The sequence below is a fragment of the Lithobates pipiens genome, unplaced genomic scaffold, assembly GCF_037356315.1.
Source record: "Lithobates pipiens isolate NorthernLeopardFrog02 unplaced genomic scaffold, aLitPip1_a1.2 Scaffold_35, whole genome shotgun sequence".
Taxonomy (NCBI): domain Eukaryota; kingdom Metazoa; phylum Chordata; class Amphibia; order Anura; family Ranidae; genus Lithobates; species Lithobates pipiens.
The window spans coordinates 6,830,870-6,850,029 of record NW_027507811.1 but is presented as its reverse complement, the minus strand read 5'-3'; the positions used below and the strand labels follow the sequence as shown (position 1 = coordinate 6,850,029).

The 19,160-nt window shown below is 50.5% G+C and overlaps 2 protein-coding genes across 2 annotated transcripts in view; one reads left to right on the top strand and one right to left on the bottom strand.

The window, feature by feature from the left end:
• Positions 1-19,160, bottom strand: part of LOC143955463 (uncharacterized) — a 110,110-nt gene that overhangs the window by 28,352 nt on the left and 62,598 nt on the right. The window contains 2 exon segments of the mRNA XM_077465506.1: positions 3,071-3,200; positions 3,973-4,102. Of these exon segments, the coding sequence (XP_077321632.1) occupies positions 3,071-3,200; positions 3,973-4,102 (260 nt within the window).
• LOC143956023 (gastrula zinc finger protein XlCGF66.1-like) lies at positions 219-16,785 on the top strand. The gene is made up of 4 exons (XM_077466156.1): positions 219-315; positions 15,476-15,590; positions 16,230-16,364; positions 16,453-16,785. The coding sequence occupies exons 2-4, from the start codon at positions 15,495-15,497 to the stop codon at positions 16,642-16,644; spliced, it is 423 nt and encodes a 140-aa protein (XP_077322282.1). The 5' UTR covers positions 219-315; positions 15,476-15,494; the 3' UTR covers positions 16,645-16,785.

Sequence of the window (19,160 nt, the reverse complement as noted above, 5' to 3'; positions counted from 1 at the left end):
ATGCCATTAAAGCTCATGTGCGTGTAAAGGCAAGTGTCCCAATACTTTTAGCAATATAGTGTTTTTCTCTCCCCCTTCTTGGGAGTGGAGATGACTCCATCTATAATGATATACAGTACATACACACACAGCACAAGGCCGTGTTCACACTACGAGACATATCTGGGGGCTGCAGTTCCTCTGAGCTCCACAAGATGGCGGTCTCATGTCTACCCAAACAGGAAGTGATGTCACGTATAAATAAGGACGTTCCAGGTGAGAGGTGAATCGGGAGGAAGTAGAGAGGAGACATCGCTGAAAGTGGCAGCAGAGGAGGTAATAATTATTTTCTATTTACACCCTGTAAGCCTCGTTGGGTCTCCTTTGATCACCAGCAAACATGGCTACGCCAATATATATATAATAAATGTAAATATATAACAATACGGTCAAAACATTTCTAACCACACTGTGACTCTGTCAGAACATGGAGATTCTGGTTTGAAATTCATCCCTCTATCTGAACGTATTCTGTGACCTTTTTTTATTGGGGTGGGGTGGATTTAGCCTTATGCCGCGTATTTTCCGACGGGAAATGTTCGATGGGAGCTCGTTGTCGGAAATTCATGTTCATCGGACATTTTCCATCGAAATTTCCGACAAACAAAATTTGAGATCTGGATCTCAAATTTTCCCGACAACAAAATCCGTTGTCGTAAATTTCCTGATCGTGTGTGTACACAAATTCCGACGCACAAAGTTCCACGCATGCTCGGAATCAAGCAGAAGAGTCGCACTGGCTATTGAACTTCTTTTTTTATTCTCGGCTCGTCGTACGTCACCGCGTTCTTGACGTTTTCCGACAAGATTTGTGTGACCCGTGTGTATGCAAGACAAGTTTGAGCCAACACCCGTTGGAAAAAAAATCCCATGGATTTTGTTGTCGGAGCGGGCGATCGTGTGCGCGCGGCATTAAAGTGTATCTAATGCAAAAACAACTGTTTCATTTTGGTTGGAATGTGGAAGTATGGAACCCCCCCCCCCCCCCCATCAGGTTTTGCCTTGCTGCCTGTGTCCCCCGTTAGGAAGATCGACCCTTTCTGTTTGTCCTGGTGGTCATACTCCGGGACTGAAAGTCACGCGGGATCCCAAATGTGACATTTCTCTCCAGAACTGGAAGTAAGGGGGGAAAATCTTCCACCTGTTTCCTCATTTCTCAATGGAGATTGGTGGAGATCGAACTGAAAAGGAGGCTTCTCTTGCACCTCTTGTCCAAGGTGGCAAGGGATGTGAGGAAACCGAGCGGCACGAGGGAGAGACTTCTACCTTTCTTTTTTTTTTTTTGCCAACTCAGTAAAACCAATGATCTTCGAGGAAAACCAAGTCCTCACACCCGCTGCTTGCTCAGGTTACCTTTCATCTCTTTACATCATGGTGGCAATTATTTATTTTTTATTTTATTTTTTATTTTTTCCATGCATATATTTATATATTTATCTATAATATGCTCGATCCATGCAACTTTCATAACTTAAACCCTTCCACGTTTATCTAGTCAATATCTCCCCTACTCAATGCTCACCCCTACCCTCCATTAATCCCCCCCCCCCCACCTCCCCTACCCTTCCTAGTAGATCATTATTCAACTTAACATTTATGCATGTCTATACCCATTTAAATCTGTACCCGTAATCCTTCTGAGGTACTCCCAACTCCCTTTAAATTCCTGCCAGCTTTTCCATTTCTCCAGCGTAAATTTATTACTCCTACCCCCCCCCCAAGCTATCCTCTAAGCATTCCAACTTATAAATCCTTTCTACGGCATCCACCCACTCCCATATCGTAGGCGCTTCCGGCTCTTGCCATTTTTTTGGAATTTAATCTTTTCCCGGCATTTAATAAGTGTGGGGTCAAGGACATCTTATACTGCTTTACGCTGCCCTCTGTGGCATGGAACAGAACAACCCAGGGGTCTGCACTTACAGGGGTCTGCACTTACTTCAGCATTTAGTTATGGTTTTAATATGCGATCGGATCTGGTTCCAGTAGTTTTTAATCTTCGAACACCCCCACCAAATGTGAGCCATGGTACCTATTTCCCCACATCCACGCCAACATTCCCCTGACGTGTCTGCCTGAAATTTGCTCTTTCTATCTGGGGTGTAATACCACCTCGACAAACATTTATAGCTCATCTCAGCGGTTTTGGCATCGATGGCTGAGCTATGGGCCAATTTAAATATTTTGCCTAACATTACCTTATCCTTTTGTGAACCTAGTTCCCTTTCCCATTTTTTGACGAATGGAGGTATCCCCAGTTCCCCGGCCGATAACAGCAACTTGTACCACCTAGAAACTATCCCCTTGGAATTCTTAGATATAACTAGATGTAGTCAGTTCGTCAGCCGCCCTAATCGGTTGCGGTAACTTCTTAATGAAGCGGGAAAGCTGGCAGTACCTCGACTTCTACCTTTCTAATGCGTCTCTAAGATCAGATCTAAAGGGAAATCTCCTTAATAGGACACAAATAGATGGCGATTGTCTCAAACCTGGTGGAGATCACAATAAAAAGGAGGCTTCTCTTGCACCACTTGTCCAAGGTGACAAGGGATGTGAGGAAACAGAGCGGCACGAGGGTGAGACTTCTTCACCCTTTCTGTTCCGTCTCTAGGATCAGATCTAAAGGGAAATATCCTTAATAGGACACAAATAGATGGCGATTGTCTCACGCCTGGTGGAGAGCTCAAGCTGAAAAGGGGGCTTCACTTGGACCACTTGTCCAAGGTGACAAGGGATGTGAGGAAACCGAGCAGGATGAGGGAGAGACTTCTTCTCCCTTTCTGTTGCGTCTCTAGGATCAGATCCTAGATCTCTTTAATAGGACACAAATAAATGACGATTGTCTCCATAACTGGTGGAGATCACGATGAAAAGGAGGCTTCTCTTGCATCACTTGTCCAAGGTGACAAGGGATGTGAGGAAACCGAGTGGCACAAGGGTGAGACTTCTTCTCCCTTTCTGTTGCGTCTCTAGGATCAGATCTAAAGGGAAATCTTAATAGGACACAAATAGATGGCGATTGTCTCCATACCTGGTGGAGATTAAGCTGAAAAGGGGGCTTCTCTTGCCCCACTTGTCCAAGGTGACAAGGGATGTGAGGAAACAGAGCAGGACGAGGGAGAGACTTCTTCACCCTTTCTGTTCCGTCTCTAGGATCAGATCTAAAGGGAAATATCCTTAATAGGACACAAATAGATGGCGATTGTCTCACGCCTGGTGGAGAGCTCAAGCTGAAAAGGAGGCTTCACTTGGACCACTTGTCCAAGGTGACAAGGGATGTGAGGAAACCGAGCAGGACAAGGGAGAGACTTCTTCTCCCTTTCTGTTGCGTCTCCAGGATCAGATCTAAAGGGAAATATCCTTAAAAGGACACAAATAGATGGCGATTGTCTCCATACCTGGTGGAGAGCTCAAGCTGAAAAGGAGGCTTCACTTGGACCACTTGTCCAAGGTGACAAGGGAAGTAAGGAAACCGAGCGGCACAAGGGAGAGACTTCTTCTCCCTTTCTGTTGCGTCTCTAGGTTTAGATCCTAGATCTCTTTAATAGGACACAAATAGATGGCGATTGTCTCAAACCTGGTGGAGATGACGATGAAAAGGAGGCTTCTCTTGCACCTCTTGTCCAAGGTGGCAATGGATGTGAGGAAACCGAGTGGCACAAGGGAGACACTTCTTCTCCCTTTCTGTTGCGTCTCTAGGATCAGATCCTAGATCTCTTTAATAGGACACAAATAGATGGTGATTGTCTCCATACCTGGTGGAGATTAAGCTGAAAAGGAGGCTTCTCTTGCCCCACTTATCCAAGGTGACAAGGGATGTGAGGAAACCGAGCAGGACGAGGGAGACACTTTTTCACCCTTACTGTTGCGTCTCTAGGATCAGATCCTAGATCTCTTTAATAGGACACAAATAGATGGCGATTGTCTCCATACCTGGTGGAGATCACGATGAAAAGGAGGCTTCTCTTGCACCACTTGTCCAAGGTGACAAGGGATGTGAGGAAACAGAGCGGCACGAGGGTGAGACTTCTTCTCCCTTTCTGTTGCGTCTCTAGGATCAGATCTAAAGGGAAATCTTAATAGGACACAAATAGATGGCGATTGTCTCACGCCTGGTGGAGAGCTCAAGCTGAAAAGGAGGCTTCACTTGGACCACTTGTCCAAGGTGACAAGGGATGTGAGGAAACCGAGCAGGACGAGGGAGAGACTCCTTCTCCCTTTCTATTGCGTCTCTAGGATCAGATCCTAGATCTCTTTAATAGGACACAAATAGATGACGATTGTCTCCATAACTGGTGGAGATCACGATGAAAAGGAGGCTTCTCTTGCACCACTTGTCCAAGGTGACAAGGGATGTGAGGAAACCGAGCGGCACAAGGGTGAGACTTCTTCGCCCTTTCTGTTGCATCTCTAGGATCAGATCTAAAGGGAAATATTCTTAATAGGACACAAATAGATGGTGATTGTCTCCATACCTGGTAGAGATCAAGCTTAAAAGGGGGCTTCCCTTGCACCACTTGTCCAAGGTGACAAGGGATGTGAGGATATGGAGTGGTACGATGCGGAATGTTGCAGGCAGCAGCTGATCAGAAGGCAGGAGTGTAACCAGAACACAGCCTAAAGGTTGTCAACAGCCAGGCAGCGAGGTACCGAAAGGCAAGGACCTGGTCAGGATCCTCTCTACTTGTCCTGGTGGTCATTCTTCAGAACTGAAAATGATGGGAAATCCAAAATGCTACAATTCCTACCAGAATAGCAAGAGAGGTGGTAATCTTCCAATGGGGATACATGTACCGCCAGTTCCCCCACTTTGAAGAGATTTCTTCTCACTTCCTGTTGCATCTCAAGGACCCGATCTGAAGGGAAATTTCCTCAATGGGACACAAATAGATGGAGATCGAGCTGAAAAGGGTGTTTCTCTTCCACCGTTTTTTTCGAGGAGACAGGAGATGTGAGGACACGGAGTGGTATGAGGATGATGTTGCAGACAACACCTGATCAGAAAGTAGGAGCAATTGAAAGAGGGATCAAAGACAAGCCAGGTCATTCACGGGAAGGTAGAAGTTGACAGGACACAAGGTGAAGGTTGTCCACAGCCGGGCAGCAAGGTGCTAAATCAAAAGACAGAGAATGAAGTCCAAAATACAGGCCAAGGTCACAATGGGCAGACGGGGATCCAGAGACAGGTCAAAGACAAGCCATACAAGGTCATACATGTGTAGCGCACTATCCCCTTGGGAGCTGCAAAGTTGTTCATTACCTTTCTGTTAACTTGTTCCGTTCTTCCTCCCCATGCAAAAAGTTCCACAAACGGCAGATAGTCCTTGAAATTTAACAAAGCTTTATTCTTGAACTTGAATGGACGTTACAGTTGAATAGAGGATATGAGTTGTCTCTATTAGTTCTGGTTCCTGACTCTGATCCTGCATACTTTCCTTTGATGAACCCGACCAGCATCACTCTGAATAATGCTGTGGGTTGTGGATTCCAAATCCCCAGGCCTCACCGCCTACATTGACTCTTGCAAATCCGCCCAATGTCAGTTCTGGAAAGTGTCCCTCACTAGGTCCTTAGACACATAGCGAGTGTACGGGTAAGCACCGCTGGGTTGCACTCCCTTTGCTCACTCCCATCGACCAGTCCATGATTGCCACAGAAGGTCGATTCCCAGTTTCCTCCGTCCGCTTTATGCCTACTTCCTCCTCCGCATGGTCCGATGCATCCCAGGCTGGGGCATCTGGTTTCTCCTCTGGACTACATAGCGACTGTTTGGGTTATCCAGCACCGAGGTCTCTGAACCCCCAGGCCTTCAAACCCGCTCCTGCTATCCAGTACTGGGGTCTCTGAACCCCCAGGCCTTCAAACCCGCTCCTGCTATCCAGCACTGGGGTCTCTGAACCCCCAGGCCTTCAAACCCGCTCCTGCTATCCAGCACTGGGGTCTCTGAACCCCCAGGCCTTCAAACCCGCTCCTGCTATCCAACACCGAGGTCTCTGAACCCCCAGGCCTTCAAACCCGCTCCTGCTATCCAGCACCGGGGTCTCTGAACCCCCAGGCCTTCAAACCCGCTCCTGCTATCCAGCACTGGGGTCTCTGAACCCCCAGGCCTTCAAACCCGCTCCTGCTATCCAACACCGAGGTCTCTGAACCCCCAGGCCTTCAAACCCGCTCCTGCTATCCAGCACCGGGGTCTCTGAACCCCCAGGCCTTCAAACCCGCTCCTGCTATCCAGCACCGAGATCTCTGAACCCCCAGGCCTTCAAACCCGCTCCTGCTATCCAGCACCGGGGTCTCTGAACCCCCAGGCCTTCAAACCCGCTCCTGCTATCCAGCACTGGGGTCTCTGAACCCCCAGGCCTTCAAACCCGCTCCTGCTATCCAGCACCGAGGTCTCTGAACCCCCAGGCCTTCAAACCCGCTCCTGCTATCCAGCACTGGCGTCTCTGAACCCCCAGGCCTTCAAACCCTGCTCCTGCTATCCAGCACTGGGGTCTCTGAACCCCCAGGCCTTCAAACCCGCTCCTGCTATCCAGCACTGGGGTCTTTGAACCCCCAGGCCTTCAAACCCTGCTCCTGCTATCCAGCACTGGGGTCTCTGAACCCCCAGGCCTTCAAACCCTGCTCCTGCTATCCAGCACTGGGGTCTCTGAACCCCCAGGCCTTCAAGCCTGCTCCATGCTCTACATCTCATGGAGATGGAGAAAGCTGTAGTACATCAGCTACAACTCCACCTGGATACTCACAAACTCCTGGACAGGGGCGTAACTATAGGGGGTGCAGCAGTCGTGACCGCAACCGGGCCCTGTGATGCAGGGGGCCCATGCAGCCCCCTCTACATATGGCCGGCAGCAGCATAGGCAGCTAGGGGTACCAGTGCACCATGCACACGGGTGGCTGGAGGTGGAGGGTGACTAGCAGAGCTCCATGCTTGACTATCGCACTGGCTGCTCTTTAGTTGTGCATTCCCCGCATGACCTGTGTCCTCAGAGTACCCCTCTCCTGCTCCATGCATTGCCGCTCAGTCCGATGTCTGTTCTCCCCAGCCAGAGTTGAGAGCTGCCCTGGAGAAAAGGACCTCATCTCTTCTGGGGACGGGGACTCCATCCTGCCTAGGGACAGTCCCCCAATGGGGCACCTAAAAATTAAAAAAAAAAAACAATAATAAAAAAACTACTGATACCAGTGGTGGAACTACAGGGCTCACAAAGGTCATACCTGTGACCACGCCCTGGAGTTCCACCGCCGGACTTGGAGGGAAGGGCCCTGGCTGGGGTTCAGGGGGGCCCTTCATGGTTTCTTGCATCGGGGCCCTGAAGGTTCTAGTTACGCCACTGCTCCTGGACCCGCTGCAATCAGGCTTCCGCCCGGGTCATGGAACAGAAACAGCTCTCCTCAAGATTTGGGATGACGCCCTCGAAGCAGCAGATGACGGAGAGCCGTGTCTCCTCGTACTGCTAGACCTAAGTGCAGCGTTTGATACAGTAGATCACAATACTCTACTCGTCCGCCTCACAGAAGTAGCCGGAGTCCAAGACATAGATCTCCAATGGTTCGCGTCCTTCCTAGGAAATCGGTCACAGACAGTGAAACTAGGAAAATTCCTCTCCGAAACTCGGGCAGTCACCTGCGGAGTCCCTCAAGGCTCTCCTTTGTCACCCGTTCTCTTCAACATTTACATTCGCCCACTCCTCCAAATCATCAGATGCTCAGATCTCTGCTTCCACTCTTACGCTGACGACACGCAACTTTATTTCCGGATCAATGGAAAAAAAAGATCACCAACAACAACTTGAAAACTGCCTCAAATCAATAGAGGACTGGATGACCACCAACTCCCTCCAGCTGAACCAATCAAAGACAGAGCTTCTTATCTTACACCCAAATCATAAACCCGCAACCAAAACCTCCTGGTCTCCACCAACCGTCTTTGGGCAGACTATCTCCCCAAAGACCAAAGTGAAGAGTCTCGGGGTTATTTTAGACACAGAAATGTCAATGGATGCGCAAATAGTATCTGTAGTCAGTGGATCTCACCATCTGCTACGCATGCTTCGCAGACTCCTCCCTTTTATCCCAAAGAATGACAAAGCAGTGGTAGTTGGAACAATCATTAATTCACGACTGGACTACGCAAACTCGCTTTACATAGGATTACCACAATATCAACTTGCGCGATTACAACTGATCCAAAACACGGCGGCAAGGCTGATAACAGGAAAAAAACCCTGGGAATCCATTTCTCCTTCACTGAGGAGCTTACATTGGCTAACCGTAAAAAATCGGATCACGTTCAAGACCCTTTGCCTCACCCACAAATGCGTGCATAGAGAAGCTCCGCAATACCTAATGGAGAAAATAAATCATTACACACCAAACCGCAGTCTTCCATCAGCCAACAAAAACCTCCTCCTCGTGCCCAAAGCCCGGTATAAATCCAAGGGGGATCGGAGATTCGCTGTCCAAGGGCCTCGGCTATGGAATGCTCTACCAATCAACATCCGCCTGGAAGAAAATCACCTGGCTTTTAGGAAAAAACTTAAGACCTTCCTCTTTTAGCAGATGATCAAAGCTCGCCACAGCGCCTAGAGGCGATTCAGTTCGCATTGTGCGCTATACAAGTATTTCATTCATTCATTCATTCATCTCTCCTCTCTTCTTCTCTCCTGCTCCTTCTCCTCCCTAGGAACCATGTGACCCCACAGCTTATATGCGAGTCCTGCCCCTGCCAATACAAATTAAAGAGGAAGTAAACCCTGATGGGTGTTACTTCCTCTTTCATTCCCTGCAAAGGCAAAGCATAATGGACTACTATGCATCGCATCGCATCACATAGTAGCCCATTATGTGTCATTTACCTGACACAGGAGCCAGCGAAGTCGCCGCATCCATCTTGCTGGTGGCGTCTCGCAGCTCCGCCGCTGTCATTCGGCGAAGCCGCGATGACGTCACTCCCGCGCATGCGCACGGGAGTCGACACGCACGGCAGCTCCATTCTTGGAAATGCCGCGCTCAGTGCGCCTGCGCGCCGCTGTGTACGGCGCATGCGCCGTAGACAGCGGTGCCCGTTTTCGGGCAAATATCTCCTAAACCATATAGGTTTAGGAGATATTGCTTGGACCTACAGGTAAGCCTTAATCTAGGCTTACCTGTAGGTCAAAGTGGTTTGTAAGGGTTTACAACCACTTTAATGATTGGCCCAGAGCTCTCCACATAAGCTGCCTGCCACTCCAGTCCCAAGTCCTGCCTCCCTTCCGGAACATATCCACTGAGAGGTTGAGGGCATCTCTCTGAGCCTTAGTGTAGGTGGCCACACCCCCACTCTATTCTATCGCTCCCCTCTCCCAGAATAAACAACCAGGCCAAAAAATGTAAGGCCCTGGCCAGATGCATAGCAACATGTGTCTACAGTGGTCTCGTTTTGAACCCTCCTTAACCACTTGCCGCCCGCCCTATAACAGAAACACGGCGGCAAAGTGGTTTCAAAATCCTGACCGGATGTCATATGACGTCCTCAGGATTTTGAGCCGCTGTGCGCCCCCCGGGGGCGCGCATCACGGCGATCGTTGTTGCGGGGTGTCAGTCTGACCCCCCCCGCAACTACGATCTCGGTAAAGAGTCTCCGTCGGAGACTCTTTACCATGTGATCAGCCGTGTCCAATCACGGCTGATCACAGTGTAAATAGGAAAAGCCGGTGATCGGTTTTTCCTCACTCGCGTCTGTCGGACGCGAGTAGAGGAGAGCCGATCGGCTGCTCCTCTGACAGGGGGGGGGTCTGTGCTGATCGATTATCAGCGCAACCCCGCTGAGGATGCCCACACTGGACCACCAGGGACGCCACCAGACCACCAGGGATGCCCAGCACAAGGAATGCCACCCTAGACCACCAGGGATTCCAGTCAGTGTCCACAATGGATGCCAATCAGTACCGACAATGGATGCCAATCAGTGCCCACAATGGGCATTACTGATTGGCATGCATTATTGTTTGCCACTGATTGGCATCCATCAGTACAGTATACTACAATACAATGCCGCCTATCAGTGCCCATCCGTGCCGTCTATCCGTGCCCATCCGTGCTGTCTATCCATGCCCATCCATGCCAGCTATCAGTGCCAATTTGTGCCACCTATAAGGTGGCACTGATGGTCAACACGGATGGGCACTGATAGGTGGCACAAATTGGCACTGATAGCTGGCATGGATGGGCATGGATAGACAGCACGGATGGCCACAGATAGACGGCACGGATGGGCACTGATAGGCGGCACAGATGGGCAACACGGATGGGCACTATCAGTGCCGCTGCCCGGGGGGGCGCACATCGCGGCGATCGCTGTGCCACCTCATCAGTGCCACCTCATTGGTGCCCATCAGCGCAGCCTTGTCGGTGCCCATCAGTGAAAGAGAAAACTTACTTATTTACAACGTTTTGAAACTGAAACAAAAAAAAAATTTTTTTTTTTTATTTTTTTTTTATTTTTTTTTTCAAAATTTTCGGTATTTTTTTATTTGTTGCGCAAAAAATAAAAACCGCAGAGGCGATCAAATACCACCAAAGGAAAGCTTTACTTGTGGGAACAAAATGATAAAAATTTCATTTGGGTACAGTGTAGCACGACCGCGCAATTGTCATTCAAAGTGCGACAGCGCTGAAAGCTCAAAATTGGTCTGGGCAGGAAGGTGTTTAAGTGCCCCCCCCCCCCCCCCGGTATTGAGGTGGTTAAAGAGATGAAAGAAATATGACAGCTTTTGTCTTTTTAGATTTAGGGTGACCACTCACCAGACATTTCCAGTTTCCAGGGACAGTCCCCAGACTGAGGAGGCTGTCTCCACTTTTAAAGTTTCCCTGGGTGTAGCCCGTTTCCGTTGACTCCCTGACCCCCTGACTGGTGGCTCCTTTAAGGTACAGGAGCCACTCAGCCCAAGTGTTGCTGTCCTCCTCTGCCTCCTCCACCGTCCTCGTGCCCACCTCCCCACTGTCCTCCTCTGCCTCCCCAGCTGTCCTTGTGCCCTCCTCCTCCACCGTCCTCGTGCCCACCTCTCCACTGTCCTCCTCGCCCACCTCCCCACTGTCCTCCTCCGCCTCGCCAGCTTTACTTGTGCCCACCTCCCCACTGTCCTCCTCTGCCTCCCCAGCTGTCCTTGTGCCCTCCTCCTCCACTGTCCTCGTGCCCACCTCTCCACTGTCCTCCTCACCCACCTCCCCAGATGTGTCCGCCTCCCCAGCTGTCCTTGTGCCCACCTCCCCACTGTCTTCCTCCACCTCCCCAGCTGTGTCCGCCTCCCCAGCTGTCCTTGTGCCCTCCTCCTCCACCGTCCTCGTGCCCACCTCTCCACTGTCCTTCTCCTCCTCCCCAGCTATACCCGCCTCCTCCGCCTCCCTAGCTGTCCTTGTGCCCACCTCCCCGCTATCCTCCTCTGCCTCCCCAGCTGTCCTCATGCCCACCTCCCCACTATCCTCCTCCCTAGCTGTCCTCCTCCGCCTCCTCAGCTGTGTCTGCCTCCCCAGCTGTCCTTGTGCCCACCTCCCCACTGTCCTCCTCCACCTCCCCAGCTGTGTCCGCCTCCCCAGCTGTCCTTGTGCCCTCCTCCTCCACCGTCATTGTGCCCACCTCTCCACTGTCCTCCTCTTCCCCAGCTGTACCCGCCTCTTCTGCCTCCCTAGCTGTCCTTGTGCCCACCTCCTCTGCCTCCCCAGCTGTCCTCGTGCCCACCTCCCCACTATCCTCCTCCCTAGCTGTCCTCCTCCGCCTCCCCAGCTGTGTCCGCCTCCCCAGCTGTCCTTGTGCCCACCTCCCCACTGTTCTCCTCTGCCTCCCCAGCTGTCCTTGTGCCCTCCTCCTCCACCGTCCTCGTGCCCACCTCCCCACTGTCCTCCTCGCCCACCTTCCCATTGTCCTCCTCCGCCTCGCCAGCTTTACTTGTGCCCACCTCCCCACTGTCCTCCTCTGCCTCCCCAGCTGTCCTTGTGCCCTCCTCCTCCACCGTCCTCGTGCCAACCTCTCCACTGTCCTCCTCGCCCACCTCCCCACTGTCCTCCTCCGCTTGGCCAGCTTTACTTGTGCCCACCTCCCCACTGTCCTCCTCTGCCTCCCCAGCTGACCTTGTGCCCTCCTCCTCCACCGTCCTCGTGCCCACCTCCCCAGATGTGTCCGCCTCCCCAGCTATCCTTGTGCCCACCTCCCCACTGTCCTCCTCCACCTCCCCAGCTGTGTCCGCCTCCCCAGCTGTCCTTGTGACCTCCTCCTCCACCGTCCTTGTGCCCACCTCTCCACTGTCCTTCTCCTCCTCCCCAGCTGTACCCGCCTCCTCCGCCTCCCTAGCTGTCTTTGTGCCCACCTCCCCGCTATCCTCCTCTGCCTCCCCAGCTGTCCTCATGCCCACCTCCCCACTATCCTCCTCCCTAGCTGTCCTCCTCCGCCTCCCCCGCTGTCCTCTTCCGCCTCCCCAGCTGTCCTTGTGCCCACCTCCCCACTGTCCTCCTCCGCCTCCCCAGCCGTCCTTGTGCCCTCCTCCTCCACTGTCCTTGTGCCCACCTCTCCACTGTCCTTCTCCTCTTCCCCAGCTGTACCCGCCTCTTCTGCCTCCCTAGCTGTCCTTGTGCCCACCTCCCCGCTATCCTCCTCTGCCTCCCCAGCTGTCCTCGTGCCCACCTCCCCACTATCCTCCTCCCTAGCTGTCCTCCTCCGCCTCCCCCGCTGTCCTCTTCCGCCTCCCCAGCTGTGTCCGCCTCCCCACTGTCCTCCTCCGCCTCCCCAGCTGTCCTTGTGCCCTCCTCCTCCACCGTCCTCATGCCCACCTCTCCACTGTCCTTCTCCTCCTCCCCAACTGTACCCGCCTCCTCTGCCTCCCCGGCTGTCCTTGTGCCCACCTCCCCACTATCCTCCTCTGCCTCCCCAGCTGTCCTCGTGCCCACCTCCCCACTATCCGCCTCCCCAGCTGTGTCCGCCTCCCCAGCTGTCCTTGTACCCACCTCCCCACTGTCCTCCTCCTGCCTCCCCAGCTGTCCTCGTGCTCTCCTCCTCCACTGTCCTCGTGCCCACCTCCCCACTGTCCTCCTCTGCCTCCCCAGCTGTCCTTGTGCCCTCCTCCTCCACCGTCCTCGTGCCCACCTCCCCACTGTCCTCCTCCTGCCTCCCCAGCTGTCCTCGTGCCCTCCTCCACTGTCCTCGTGCCCACCTCTCCACTGTCCTCCTCCTCCCCAGCTTTACCCGCCTCCCCAGCTGTCCTCCTGCCCACCTCCCCACTATCCTCCTCCTCTGCCTTCCCAGCTGTGCCTGCCTCGTCTGCCTTCCCAGCTGTCGCCCTTCTCACAGGCTGAGCTGATGCCGACCTCCTCCACAGCAGCCGTGACGGATGTCCTCCACAGCTGCCGCTTTCTCTGGAGAGTCAGTCAGCTCCCCAGCTTTGTGTAGGGTGGCATTCTTCTGCCCCTCATGTTCCCAGGCCAGGCTAGTGGGGAAGTCAGCGGCTGTGGCTGGGCCCCCTAGGCGGCTGCCTAATTCGCCTAGCGGGAGCGACAGCCCTGGGGTCCCCCTAAATCCATACCAGGCCCAATTTCAAGGGGAACTCTACGGCAAAAAAAAAAAGGAGTGGGGTTTTCCCCAAAATCCATACCAGACCCTTACCCAAGGATCAGCAGGGGGGCGAGTGAGCCCCCCCCCAAACCATACCAGGCCACATCATCAACATGGGGGGGAGTGCTTTATCCCTCCCTCCCACCTCAAAGCACCTTGCCAGGTGGTTGTCGAGATCTGCAGGCAGGAGGCTTATCGGAATCTGGAAGCCCCCTTTTAACAAGGAGTCCCCCAGATCCCGGCCCCCCCATGTGAATGAGTATCCTAACTACTCACCAATTCCTTTATTAAAAAGTTAAAAACAATGTCCCTCGAGGTAGATCCATCTCAGCCCGCCGCACCCAAGAAAAAGAGAAAGAAGCGTTTCCCACTGGTCACGTCGAACGCTTCCCGCAGACTGCCTGCACCTCCATCCTGAAATTTCTTATGTCCAGCCTGCCCCGGTCAGTGATGTCACAAGGGGCGGGGGTCACCCGCTGACGCCATCAGGCGTCTCCACCCCTTAGCTATTTAAGAAACGTGAGAAGGAACAGGCCGTCCGTGGGATGCGTTCGACGAGGCTGTTTTTATTTTTATTTTTTCAGGTTCGGCGGGGCGGTGGGCAGCGTGAGATGGAGCTACATCGGGAGGACATTGCTTTTATTTTTTTAATAAAGGACTTGTCAAAAACTTGTTTACTGCCTTTATTCACATTTTAGACATCTTTGGTGAATGGGTAGGGGTACCCCATACTCATTCACCTGGGGGGGGGCGCCAGATTTGGGGGTCCCCTTGTTAAAAGGGCTTCCAGATTTCAATATGCCCGCAAACTCCCCCCCCACAACCACCGGCCAGGGTTGTCAGGATGAGGCCCTTGTCCCCATCAACACGGGGACTGTTATAGGCAAGATGTTATATGGAAGGCTGACAAACCGCATAGTGTAAGATTAGGATCAGCTAGGAAAATTTGAACTCCTCAACTCCTTTTCTGCCTTTTTTATGAATATTTTGGGCATTTTTTTGTCTTTTTGTTCTATTTTTTTCTTTTTTTGGTTCATTTGACGTCATCGGCTACTTTTAGCTGCTTTCCTGCCAATGGGAAGTTTTGTTTATTTTTTTTATGCTGTAAGGCTTCCCTTCCAAAAGGGGCTTTTGTTTCAGAGGTGCAATATTTTGAGGTTTTCATTTACCGAGGGGGTGGGGGTGGGGCTTTATCAGTTTTTATTTTATATTAATGTGGTCTTTATTTCTGGATAAACGTCCTTGAATTTAGCGGCCTTTTGTTTCAGGGGTGGTATTTTGGTGTTTTCATTTCTCTTGTGCTTTTTTTTTTTTGTAAATTTTTATTTTTTTATTTATTTTTTGTTGATAGGGCCTTCTTAAGTTTGGGGGGTGCTTAAAGCGCCGCATTCATTGCTATTACCTATCGGTTCTTTAAGGTTTCTTTTTATTTGTAGCCCCTTTTGCATTGATTAAAAGGTTAAGAAAAAAAAAAAAAACGAAAAGTGCAGGAACACATTTCACCAAATCCACCGCACGTTCACGAAGGTTGTATCAATAAGGTTTACCCGCCAGCCATGGGCTTCAGTGGGATTCACCTCTAAGTTTGGGTCCGATGAATTTTAGAACAAGACCGTTTGGTGAATTGATGGAATCATTTCTCATTGGACAAGCGTGCCGAAAGGAAAACCGGCTCCCAGAAAAAGAGCAAAAAACCCCCCCGGGGAGTGCAGACTAAATATGTCTTCCAATCCGGACAATACTATAGAGCTGAAAGTAACATCAATCCTCATATTAACCCCTCCCCCACCCATACATTCTTATCCTAATATTGTATGACCAATACAGTCCAGATAATTCTCCATTATCCATCTACAGAGAAACCCGCAGAGATCACATGACCACATCACTGAGGATGGAGGAGGACCGGAGTCACATGACTGAGAGGATACTAAACCTCACCCTGGAGATCATCTACCTGCTGACCGGAGAGGTGAGGAGGATTCTGGGAGGTCACATGACATCACTCTTATCTCTATTAATAAAACACAGACCTGACCGGAGAGGTGAGGAGGATTCTGGGAGGGTCACATGACATCACTCTTATCTCTATTATATAAAACAGACCTGACCGGAGAGGTGAGGAGGATTCTGGGAGGTCACATGACATCACTCTTATCTCTATTAATAAAACACAGACCTGACCGGAGAGGTGAGGAGGATTCTGGGAGGTCACATGACATCACTCTTATCTCTATTAATAAAACACAGACCTGACCGGAGAGGTGAGGAGGATTCTGGGAGGGTCACATGACATCACTCTTATCTCTATTAATAAAACACAGACCTGACCGGAGAGGTGAGGAGGATTCTGGGAGGTCACATGACATCACTCTTATCTCTATTAATAAAACACAGACCTGACCGGAGAGGTGAGGAGGATTCTGGGAGGTCACATGACATCACTCTTATCTCTATTAATCAAACACAGACCTGACCGGAGAGGTGAGGAGGATTCTGGGAGGTCACATGACATCACTCTTATCTCTATTAATAAAACACAGACCTGACCGGAGAGGTGAGGAGGATTCTGGGAGTCTAACATGATGTTCCTATTGGTTCCTCAATACAGAGATTTCCTCTTCTGAAGTCAGGTGATCATATGACCATCACAGTGCCTCCATGTGACTCCCTAAAACCTGAGAGACACAACATGGAGAAGATTCTAGAAGTCACCAAGAAGATGATGGAGCTGCTGACAGGAGAGGTGAGGAGGATTCTGGGAATTCTGGGACATTATCCAGTAACAGACAAGGGATGTGTCTGGATGGTGACTGTATCATTGTGTGTGTCAGGTTCCTATAAGGTGTCAGGATGTCACTGTCTATTTCTCCATGGAGGAGTGGGAGTATTTAGAAGGACACAAGGATCTCTACAAGGACGTCATGATGGACAATCAGCCGCCCCTCACATCACCGGGTAAGAGGAGACTTTATTGTAAAGGAGAGAGCAGTACGGAGGCTCCACCTAGATCCCCCATCATCTGATAAACACATAGAAACAATGTATTCAGTCAGTGTGTGTGTTTCCTACAGATGGATCCAGTAATGGGAACCCACCAGAGAGATGTCCCCGTCCTCTGTATTCCCGGGATTCCACACAGGAAGGTCACACCATCCCCCACCATCATCAGGTAGGTGGGACTGAGCATCTAGGACAGAGATGGTGAACCTCGGCACCCCCAGATGTTTTGGAACTACATTTCCCATGATGCTCATGCACTCTGCAGTGTAGTTGAGCATCATGGGAAACGTAGTTCCAAAACATCTGGAGTGCCGAGGTTCACCATCACTGATCGAGGACATGAAAATGACTTGTGGAGACAATGTATGGATCCTACGAGATATTTTCTATAATTTTCTTGGTTTAGGGTGAAGACAACAAGGACATCAAGGATATAAATATTTGTATTCTAAAAGAGTATAAAGAAGAAGAGTATGGGGTGATGGAGGAACCTTCAGAAGGACACAAGGATATGATGGAGCCTCTTAATACCAGGAACCCACCAGAGAGATGTCCCCGTCCTCTGTATTCCCGGGATTCCACACAGGAAGATCACACCATCCCCCACCATCATCAGGTAGATGATTCAAAACTATTGGTACTTCTGATTTATACACAAGTATGATTGTTACAATGAATGTTTTTTTTATGTTTTCAGAGTGAAATCCTCTGGGATTACAATATTATTATTAAAGAAGAGTTTACAGAGGAGGATGAGGAGTATGGAGTGATGGAGGAGTTTTCAGAAGGACACAAGGATATGATGGAGCCACCAAATACCAGGAACCCACCAGAGAGATGTCCCCGTCCTCTGTATTCCCGGGATTCCACACAGGAAGGTCACACCATCCCCCACCATCATCAGGTAGATGAGGAACAATCACTGATAGTATCATTAGGATCTGTACATTATCTGCATTGTTACCATTGATGTGATTATTTTTATATATTCAGAGTGGAAACCTGAGAGATTTCCAAATTGTAGTTAAAGAAGAGATAAAAGACGATGAAGTTGATGATGAGGATGATGAGTACGGTGTGATGGAGGAGTCGGAGTTCCTCAAAGATCTGTACCAGGACACCATGGAGGAGTCGTCTAGCTGCAGAACCCCACCGGAAAGTGGTCCCCGTCCTCTGCTCTATTGGGATTCCACACCGGAAGATCACAATTACGCACAACATTATCAGGTTGGTGGGATGGAGCATCTAGACCAGTGATTCTCAACCAGGGTTCCTCCAGAGGTTGCTAGAGGTTCCTTCAGCATTGAGCAACTTCTGCCTCTCGGATAAGTTCCCACCGACACCATTGATCTTTTTAGCTATCAGTAAGGGAGCCATTCTTCTCACTGACCATCACACTAATGTATCATGAGTTGTAGATTTCTAATTTTTAGCAGGGGGTTCCCCCGAGACCAGACCTCAACCAGGGTTCCTCCAAAGGTTGCTAGAGGTTCCTTCAGCATTGAGCAATTTCTGCCTCTCGGATAAGTTCCCACCGACGCCATTGATCTTTTTAGCTATCAGTAAGGGAGCCATTCTTCTCACTGACCATCACACTAATGTATCATGAGTTGTAGATTCTAATTTTTAGCAGGGGGTTCCCCCGAGACCGGACCTCAACCAGGGTTCCTCCAAAGTTTGCTAGAGGTTCCTTCAGCATTGAGCAATTTCTGCCTCTCGGATAAGTTCCCACCGACGCCATTGATCTTTTTAGCTATCAGTAAGGGAGCCATTCTTCTCACTGACCATCACACTAATGTATCATGAGTTGTAGATTTCTAATTTTTAGCAGGGGGTTCCCCCGAGACCGGACCTCAACCAGGGTTCCTCCAAAGGTTGCTAGAGGTTCCTTCAGCATTGAGCAATTTCTGCCTCTCGGATAAGTTCCCACCGACGCCATTGATCTTTTTAGCTATCAGTAAGGGGGGCTAATGTATCATGAGTTGTAGATTTCTAATTTTTAGCAGGGGGTTCCCCCAAGACCGGATAACTACTTCAAGGGTTCCTCAGTGTTGAAAAGGTTGAGAAAGGCTGATCTAGAACGTGAACGTGGAGACTCCGTATGGAGGCAGCAAGATGATATTTGTCTATGTGGTCTCACATCATTACAGATGATATTTTCTCAATTTTTTTTTGGGGGGGGGGTTTAGGGTGAAGATCTGACAGATATAAAAGTTGAGGTTAAAGAAGAAGACGAGGAAGGAGAAGAAGAAGAGAAGTATGTAAGGGATGATCAGCAGTCTATGGAGGAGGATGGAATAACGGGGACATTTATAGAGGAGGACACTCCTACAGAGATCAGCACAGGTGGGTCATTAACACTAAATCCATTCCTCCACCCATACTGCTCACTGATTGGTCCAGAGTAGGGCGGGGGCTGGGTGATATCAGCCTGTAATCCCCTGGTCACTTTCCTGAGCTGTGTTCCCCGTCCTGTATTCCTGGATTTCTCTCCGATAATCTTCCTTCTCTGTGCTGCCGACACAATTTATGGATCTAG

Coding starts and splice junctions, on each gene's coding strand:
- LOC143956023 (XM_077466156.1), top strand. CDS start 15,495: ATGACCACATCACTGAGGATGGAGGAGGACCGGAGTCACATGACTGAG. Junction 15,591..16,229: donor TCTACCTGCTGACCGGAGAG/GTGAGGAGGATT, acceptor TCCTCAATACAG/AGATTTCCTCTTCTGAAGTC. Junction 16,365..16,452: donor TGGAGCTGCTGACAGGAGAG/GTGAGGAGGATT, acceptor TGTGTGTGTCAG/GTTCCTATAAGGTGTCAGGA.